The sequence below is a fragment of the Lagopus leucura genome, unplaced genomic scaffold (genome assembly GCF_019238085.1).
Source record: "Lagopus leucura isolate 7727_CA_CO unplaced genomic scaffold, USGS_WTPT01 Super-Scaffold_100159, whole genome shotgun sequence".
Taxonomy (NCBI): domain Eukaryota; kingdom Metazoa; phylum Chordata; class Aves; order Galliformes; family Phasianidae; genus Lagopus; species Lagopus leucura.
In genome coordinates, this window is record NW_024962335.1 from 13967198 (window position 1) to 13976140 (window position 8943).

Below are 8943 nucleotides of genomic sequence, written 5' to 3' on the forward strand. Positions count from 1 at the left end.
CACTTGAAAAGCATTCGCCGCTGTTGTAATTTCACTCCTGAGCAGAGATGTCCAAAATCTCGGCTTCTGGTTCACTTGTGAGTTCAGGCTGGGGGGAAAAAAAAAAGTAGAAAGAAAGAAAGCAATGGTATCAACCTCCCTCAGGCTGAAGATACTTCTCTCTGGTTCCTGGCAGCCCCAAAGCCCCCTGCCCTGACATAGGGGTGCCACTGCCAGCAAGCGACTGGAGGTCCCTCATCCCTGCCCAGGTGGGACAGGGGCACAGAAACAGCGCCCAGTGATGCTCCTGCAGAGACAATAGGGGAAGATGGAGTGCGAACTCGTGAAATTCGCAGTGTGGGTTAGAGAGAAACTAAAGGTAAGAAAGGGGGAGAAAGACTTAAATTAAACTCTGAGATATTACTTCAAAGGGCACAGCAGGTGGCTGAGCTGCTAGGGAACACGGGCTGAAGTTTGGGGATTTGGTTCTGGGAGCATCTAAGAGCATGAGCTTCCACATAGACCTGAATCTGGTGCCAGGGGAGCTCTGCCTCAGAGCACAACCTTCTGTTTAATTATTTCTACCCTAATCTGTAGTAATTGTGTAGCATGAAATTATCCCACTCGGCATACAATAACTTTGCACTCGCAGCAGGCACCTTTATTTTTCTTACCCTGTGCAAATTAGGCACACATCCACCAGCTGTTTGGTAAATAAGCTCCTGCCAAGGAGTGCATTGGCCTTTCTTTTTTCTTTTTCCTCTTCTCACCTCTGATGGCTTCTGGTGATGTTGTTTCCTGTCTGCATAGCCGGAGCCGTGTTAAAGCAGGCTGCCTGCAGCAGTTGCATCTGCTTAGACGTTCACAGTGTTGTCTGACTGATCTGCCTGGGTTACCCTATGGGAGCAGGTGGCTCTGATAGGCCAGGGTGCAGTCTTCTGGTCCTACCACTGTGATTTCATAGACCTTAACAAGGCAACTGAATCAGAGAACCATTAAGGTTGGGAAAAAACACTAGTATCACCCAGTCTGACCACCAGCCCATGCCCACCGTGCCTGCTGACCACGTCCCTCAGTGCCACATCCATCCAACTCTCTGGTGAGCATCCCCAGCACAAAGCGCTGCCGCCAGCTCTGCCAGCCATGCCGTGGGCTGCAGTGTGTGATGGGCACTGTGGATCCTTGAGCTGACAAGTCAGTAGATCTCTGCAGAATCAGGAGGAGGCAAAGCTGCAAGAATGATGATAACGGGGAAAAGATCCTGCAAACACAGAGCCTGTCCCCAATGCAGTGGTAGATGCCCTGCTCCACCAAGGCTGTGCTCAGGGTGTTCACTGCCACCCGGTGTTGATCGGCTCGAAGAAAACGTTTATTTTTTACCCAGATTTTTCTGTATAGAGATCTGTTTCTGGCATACCCTCTAAGAATGCTGATGCACAGAAAGCAGTGCTGGATAGGGGACTGCTGCAGTTGCTGCTGCTTCATAGAAGGGAAAAAACTGGTTCCTTGAGGGAGTGCTTTGTGTGGGAATGGTAATGCATAGGGGAAGATGAGCTTAGAAGGTGGCTTCGCATCCCAGTCCAATATAGCAGCCTCTGGCTAAGCACTGGTAGCTGGAGGGCTCCTCACCTGCTCACTGTGGCAATGAGAGGAATTCCCCTCTTATTATTCTGGTCTGTAGGACAGAAATCCCTGGGAATCACTACAGCAATATGAGGTATAATCCCCAGGTTCCAGCACCTCAATGCCTTTCTTGCAGTGAAGGGCCCAAAACTGAGCACAGCACTCGAGGTGCAGCCTCACCAGAGCTGAGTACAGAGATATGGTCACCTCCCTGCTGACCTGTTCCTGCTGACTGCACTATTGCTGATACAAGCCAGGATGCCATTGGCCTTCTTGGCCACCTGGGCACACTGCTGGCTCATGTTCAGCTGGCTGTCAACCAACACCCCAGAACATTTTCTTCCATATAGCTTTCCAGCTGCCATGTCCCAAGTCTGTAGCACTGCACGGGGTTGTTGTGACCGGAGTGCAGGACCCAAAACTTGTTGAACTTTATCCCATTGGTCTCAGCCCATTGATCCAGCCTGTCCGGATCCCTCTGTGAGTACTGAATGAAGGCAGAGTTCCCTTTGACTTAATGGCATCCCATGCTAAGATGCTCCATGCATAGCACGGCTCTGTGACGGCTCAAACATTCCCCTAGTGCTGCCTTCTCTTCATTCTCCCTCTTCCTTTCAAACTGGCACTGAGGTCACCTCCCAGCTGCTGAAATCCATCAGTGGATGGGAGCCCTGCCTGCAGCACTGCTAAGAATAGAGCTTCAGAATGAGAAGAGAGAGGAGATGGGCTTGCAGCACCAGCCTGTCCCACCAGGTCTCCTGCAAGAGGCAGAAGCCATGCAGTGCATGCAGTGCCTTCTGTTCCTGAAAAAACTGGAGCCAGGCACAGCTGGGAAAATGCAATGCTGTTGCTTTGCTTTGGCTGTAGGATTTGCTGTTGCCCTGCTCTCTCCAGCTCACCCTACAGGGGAGTGCAGTGTCCCACCTGTCTGGCTGCCCATCCGCACTGCACAAACCACAGGCGCTGAAAGCAAAGTGCGGCTCCATCTCCTAGCAGAAGCCACGCATCAGCAAAATGCCATAGATACCGAAGCTGGGCTGCAGAGGGCCGTTTCCCCAGCATTATGCAATGCTAATTATGTAATTGGGAGTTACATAACATGCCCAGCTTTTTTTGGCATCCCCCAGCACAGAGGTGGGCACCACAGTATGGCCGGGCCACAGCCATCCCCTGCTTCTGGTGGGGTTCTTTTAATTGCATCATGGGGAAAAGGTTCATTGAAAAGGCAAACAAAAGGGAACGATCAAAAAATCTGTTCGCTGAGCTGAGCTGTTCTGCAGTGCAAACACAGAAGATGCTCTGGGTTGTTAAAATTGGGTTTTTCGAGCATCCTTTTCTCCCTCCTGGTGGAAAGTATTTCAAATGAAGATGGGGAAAAAAAAAAAAAAAAAGAAGAAAAAAGAAAAAAAATAGACAACAGCAAAACCCACAAATCAAACACTAGGATTTATCAGTGCCTCTGCCTCAGGTGCTCGTATCATTGCAGGTCGGAATCACGGCAGCGCGGGGCTGCGGGGCTCTCATCTGACCGACCGGGGCTGCTTTCTCTCTGCGACAGCGATGCTCTAAGGAGAAAGAAATGCGGGCCAGGAGCGCGGGGCTGTCCCCGTGCGTCCTGCTCCCTGCAGCCCTGCTTGGCTCTGTCGCCCGTGGCCACTAGGTGGTAGCACGCCCTGGCCGACAGCGCGGGGCCATCGTCGCTTCACCTGCAGAAAAAGCAAGCGAGGACACTCATATTCTTGTTAAGCCCTCTGACAATCTGGTGTTAATGTCCGCACAGAGACTGCTGGCTTCCCAGCCCTGGAGAAAGTTGTAGAGAGAGAAGTGCCGACCAAACTCAATGGCAGATATTAAGGCAACAGCTTCAGTTTGTGGAATAGGACGGAGCTCGGTGTCCAAGGAGCAGCCCCTCGTGTACTGGGAGCACATTGCTCTCATGTCTGAAGGGCATGTAAAGCAGTAAGGTCAGCATTCAGGATCCTGCCCAAGGCGGAGCCAACCGTGTTGCAAATCCATGTTTAGAACAAGGAGGACTTGAGGAGAGAGGCTGAGGGGTGGGATCTCTCCAAGCGCTCCTCCATCGGTTTAGCCAAGTGTGGGTAATTGATAGTGCCCTGCTATCCGCACTGAGAAAACGGGCTGAAATCTTGGCCTCAAGGTGTTTAAGAAGAAAGATTTCAGACATGGCAAACTGGTGCATAGAGGGAGGAGAATTGCTTGGCCACCAGGCAGTAGATAAACCCAGCGGGAGAAATTTCCCCTACCTTTGGGCTTGGATGGCAGCCATCACCTCAGCTGGTTTGGTCAACCTGCCTACCTAAGCTGTCCCCTTTAACCCTTTGGTTTCTCACCTCTTGGAAGGGATTAATTAAAGATGGCACACCAGGCTGCCACCAGTCCTGAGGAAGGCTGGGAGGTACCCCAAAATCACATCCGTGGTGGCTCATGGCGACTTGCCTTACTTGACCTACTGCAGGGTACCTGCTTTAGCAGAGGGGTTAGACTTGATGATCCTCAGAGGTCCCTTTCAATCCCTATGCCTCTGTGATTCTGTGATTCTGACACTTGGCTTGAGAGACCTTACCCCACTGCAGGGAAAGGAGAGACGTGAGGAAGGCAGAGTGATGCCACCAGCCGTCCCTTGGCTGGCAGCGTGGCCTGGCAGATGAATGTGCTCTTCTGGAATCTCCTGCTGCACAGCTTGACACTGTCAGTGGGACCTCGGGAAGCCGGGACAGGCTCCTGGCAGTGCATTTGGGCAATGCCCTTTCTGTCTGGCGCGGGACATGTGCCAGTCCAATACGAAAGGCAGAAATGATGCCATCAGTGGCACTCACAATAGCACCTGACCCGAAATAGCTTCCTAGAAAAAAAAAGAGAGGCTGATTAGTTAGACAAGCCTGAAAGAGAGCAAGATGTCCAGCTGACGATTAACAGGTGTAGGTCTACGAGGAGGGGCTATAAAACCCGCGGGTGAGCTTTGCAGCCACCCTCTGGGGAGAGGCAACCGCCGTACGCAGCACTTGAGACCCATCTGTCCCTGCCACCAGCGAACCATGGGGCTCAGCGACCAGGAGTGGCAACAAGTCCTCACCATCTGGGGAAAAGTGGAGGCCGACATTGCTGGCCATGGACACGAGGTTCTGATGAGGTAGGTGATGAGCATCGGCCGTGAGCTGAGAGCTTTGTGTGAGAGACCAAGGAATGCTGAGTATGGGGGCTCAGCAGCGTGCGTTTCAACAGGCTGTTTTGTTTCTGTGTAAGGTGGTGGTTTTCCACTGCTGTGGTTTCTGGGTTAGAAATGGAGAGGCTGTGCTTTTGCCACTCCATGTGTCAGATCTCAGGGCTTTGGAGTGGAAAATGGCACAGTATCTCTGCCTGTCCTTAGGGACCAGCAGGGCTGGAGACAGGGAGACCCTCTCCAGAGTGCCCTTGGGCTGCGCTCAGCACTTAGTGCCAGGAGGGTACAGATGCCGGGGACACCAGTGGGTATCCGGGGTTTCCTATTTCAAGCACAGATGAAGCAAGAAGCCCACACCACTGGGCAAAGCCACAGCCCGTTCAAAGCTTCTCTCATGTAATTTCTCATTTCTTCAGGGGTTTTCTGAGGGAGAGAAGCAGGGGAAGCGGAGCAGACTTGGTTTAGAAATGTGCCTGCTTGTGCCTTGGTAAAGACTTTTTAGGTAGGTAACATATCCAGGGAATATGTTCAGAAAACATTGATCCAACTGGATGTTTTCCAATGGAAACAAACACACAAACAAAATACTCCTTGAAAGAATTTTCAAGAGCCTTGGGAATATCTAATCGTAGAGGACACAAAGAGAGACCTTTGGAAGGAGACGCCAGCAAAGCCTGGTCACAGAATGTTTTTGCTGCAAGACAGCTTGTGTTTTCCATGCAGCTGAGGTATTTGTTAATGCAGCCTGACCTACAATTACATCGTATAATGGAGAGTTTGGCCCTCATCCTAATGGCCACCTATAGGGGAGGAATGTTTGGTTTGGGATGGGTGTAAATACTACTGTTGCTCCTGCTGGTGCTGCAGCGACTTGGGTTATGCCCTTCAAAGGGCATAATGCCCACAAATATACGTGAGCAACGGCGCTGACGTCTCTCAACACCAAATTATCGGACCGCTCCTAATAACCAGGACAGGCAGTCTTCCCTTCTCACTCCGGCTCTAGGCGAGGAAAAGAGTGAAGTTTCCTTACAGTTTGGTTGCCAGTGGAGTCAGCTGGGAAATGCAGCAGAGGGAAAGCACGGGACAACACCAGCCTTCCCAATTTCATTTCCACTTTGGAATCAGAGCATCTGTGTATAGCACTGAATGGCACTGGTCAATGCAGAGATGGGCTGGGAAGGTCTTAGTGAGAGCCTGGGGTCTGCAGTGGCTGACAGGGTGACAGGCTGGGGGAAGTAGAGGATGGATCCTTAGCGAAGCAGTGTAGATAGGTGGTTTTGTCTGGTTTTGTCTCTCCTTCAGGTTAATGTGAGAATTCACCTCCCAGTGCCACCACCAGCCTTAGCACCCATCTCTGTTCTGATACCGTTGTCATAACTGGGGACTGATGACAAAGCGTTAGCAGAGCTATTCAGAAATAAGGATGGCTGCTCTGTTGCTCCAGTTGGACGTGGTTAGGGCCACTGAGTCTCTGTCTCGGCCAGAGTGAATGTTAGGACATCTAAGAGCATGGGATTAAAGTAGATACAATACTCATAGGGAGGTACATCACGAGCTTCTGCACTCCAAAGACAAGAGGCATTTTATCAGTTGCTAATGATAAAAAGCAGCCTGGATAAAACAGATGGTGAAATAAACTTCTGAACACAGAGTGTCATCAGGTTGTGGAACAGCCTCCCAGAAGAAGGATGAAAAACAGAGAATCAGAGTAGGGTCAGATGCTTTCCTGGATTATATATGTGCTAACTGCAGTGATTGTGAATGGTGACAATTTGGAAAGAGTCTAAAGCATCAGAGTTCTCAAGTGAAAGCAGCCTTTACTAGCAGGGAGTAAGAGATTTCTTTGGGGAGGGATGTAAGTTATCACACATTTGCCTGTCTGTGTGCATCCAGATCAGCAGGACCTTGGCTCTGCTCTGGCTGACAGCTCCCTAATGTCTCACACATCCCTCTGCTTCTGTCCACAGACTTTTCCATGACCACCCTGAGACTTTGGATCGCTTTGATAAGTTCAAAGGCCTGAAGACCCCTGATCAGATGAAGGCCTCTGAAGATCTGAAAAAACATGGAGCTACCGTCCTCACCCAGCTTGGCAAAATCCTGAAGCAGAAGGGTAATCATGAGTCAGAGCTGAAACCCCTGGCTCAAACCCATGCCACGAAGCACAAAATCCCAGTAAAATATCTGGAGGTATGGAAAAGACAGGGAAACTTGGTGGCTGATGTGTGATGGATGTGTGCAAGACAGATACATTGAGAGCTGCACTTCTATTTCAGGCTGGGAATTAGGATAAATTTCTTCACTGAAAGAGCGGTGCTGCAGTGGCAGAGGCTGCCCAGGGAGGTGGTGGGATCACCATCCCTGGAGGTGTTCCAGAGCCGTGTGGATGTGGCACTGAGGGACGTGGTCAGTGGGAATAGTGAGGATGGGCAGGTGGCTGGACTTGATGATCTTAGAGGTCTTTCCAACATTAAAGATTCTACGGTTCTATTTAGTGATGTCTAACTGGACTTCACTTAGCACTTTCTCAAGTCAAAGGTCTCTGTGTACAGGCAAGAGGAGGCACAGAAGTACTCAGCTCCTGTGAATCTCCATTCAATTTCCCGTTCCAAACACTATGCACTGTCTGAGACACTCCTAACAATAATAAACCAGTCCATGCAGTCCCTGCATGCCTGGGAAATGACATTGCATAAGGATTGGCAGTGGCTGTACGCAAGGGATGTACAATTTAAAGTAAGCCCTGGGGGAAGAACTGGAGACCAAGACTCATGAAACTAAGCAACTTCACAAGTGCAGAATGTGGATTTGCAGCCTTAGTGGATGGGCAGACAAAGAGTGGGAAGGACTATGGTCTACTCAAGGTCACAGAGTATATCAGTGTCCAAGCTAGGAACAGAGCCCAGCTCCTCTGCCCAGCCAAGGCTCCTCACATACACTACCACAGTGTTTCTCTAGAGACTGCTGGAAGGGCTACTGAATTAGCCTGGAGATATTTCCAGGCTCTGCAACCTATTTTTTAGTCTGGATATTCTGAAAATAAATCCTGACAGTCCCTTCTGTTTTTTTTTTTCTTCTTTCTCTCCCTCTCCTTCCTCACAGTTCATTTCTGAAGTCATTATCAAGGTCATTGCTGAAAAACACGCCGCAGACTTTGGGGCCGATTCCCAGGCTGCGATGAAGAAGGCTCTGGAGCTGTTCCGAAATGACATGGCCAGCAAGTACAAGGAGTTTGGTTTCCAGGGTTAGCGTGTACGCAGAAGGACACCACGATGGAGGCCTGGCCATGCATCTCAGAGTAGCTTCCCCAGCACTACTCTGGACATCTTCCAACTGGCCGTCCACGATGTGTGGGAATGCTTGAATGAGAGGCTAAGAGTCACCCTAGGCAGCACAGAGGCACTCAGAGTGATGTCCATGATAAATTGTTGTCCTTCCCTGGCTTCATGTATGCAAAAGAAATAATCTGTTTTCTTAGGAAAAATAATATAAGGGGTTATCTGTCACCTTCTGCTTATTTCTGTGTCCTTTTTCTTTCCTCGTCCCCAACGCCCAGTCTCATTCAAGAGGGAAATGGTGTGGCAGGAGCTGAAGGGATGTGGAAGAACACGGGGCGTGTTGAGGAGTGTGGTAAAGGAGTGGGTAAAGAGAGAACTCAAAGGTGCAAAAGGGATGTCAGAGTGGGAAGTGGGGACATGGCATCTGATTCCTCCCCCAGGTGAGACTGTTAGCAGGTGACTGTGGAAAGCTTTCAGCACCATCGCTGTTGTTATCTTGTTTCATGGGGGTGAACGCAGTCGGTCTCCAGGGTCTGTCAGCTTGGCAACCTGCTAAACTCGTGTTAGCAAAACCATAAGGAGTAGTGTGCTCTGTGATCTGTAGGCTTCCGGCAGCTGCTGCTATGCATGTAAAGTTGTGTGGCTCTGGGAAGCAAAATACGTGTTACACAGAAAATAAAAATTCCTGCACTGATGCTGTGTAATTCACTCCAACGAGATGGCAGAAGCACAGTGTTCTGTATACGATCCCATCCTCCAGTGCTGGTGACACGGTAGCAGCCCATAACCTGAGTGGCATGAGGGGACTTGGGCACTCACATGTAACCACGGGGATGTGACCTGGTCCTTCTTTCCATGCCTCAGGGCTAAGAAGTGTTC

General features: G+C 50.3%; 1 protein-coding gene across 1 annotated transcript; it reads left to right on the forward strand.

Moving 5' to 3' along the window:
- Nucleotides 1–4541: 4541 nt before the first annotated feature.
- On the forward strand, nt 4542–8292 carry MB (myoglobin). The gene is made up of 3 exons (XM_042890430.1): nt 4542–4753; nt 6754–6976; nt 7889–8292. The coding sequence occupies exons 1-3, from the start codon at nt 4659–4661 to the stop codon at nt 8033–8035; spliced, it is 465 nt and encodes a 154-aa protein (XP_042746364.1). The 5' UTR covers nt 4542–4658; the 3' UTR covers nt 8036–8292.
- The last annotated feature ends 651 nt before the right edge of the window (nt 8293–8943 follow it).

Excerpts from the sequence above, each read along its gene's own strand:
- MB (XM_042890430.1), top strand. The coding sequence starts at position 4,659 with ATGGGGCTCAGCGACCAGGAGTGGCAACAAGTCCTCACCATCTGGGGA. Across the intron at positions 4,754-6,753 it reads GGACACGAGGTTCTGATGAG|ACTTTTCCATGACCACCCTG; the intron begins GTAGGTGATGAG and ends TTCTGTCCACAG. Across the intron at positions 6,977-7,888 it reads TCCCAGTAAAATATCTGGAG|TTCATTTCTGAAGTCATTAT; the intron begins GTATGGAAAAGA and ends CCTTCCTCACAG.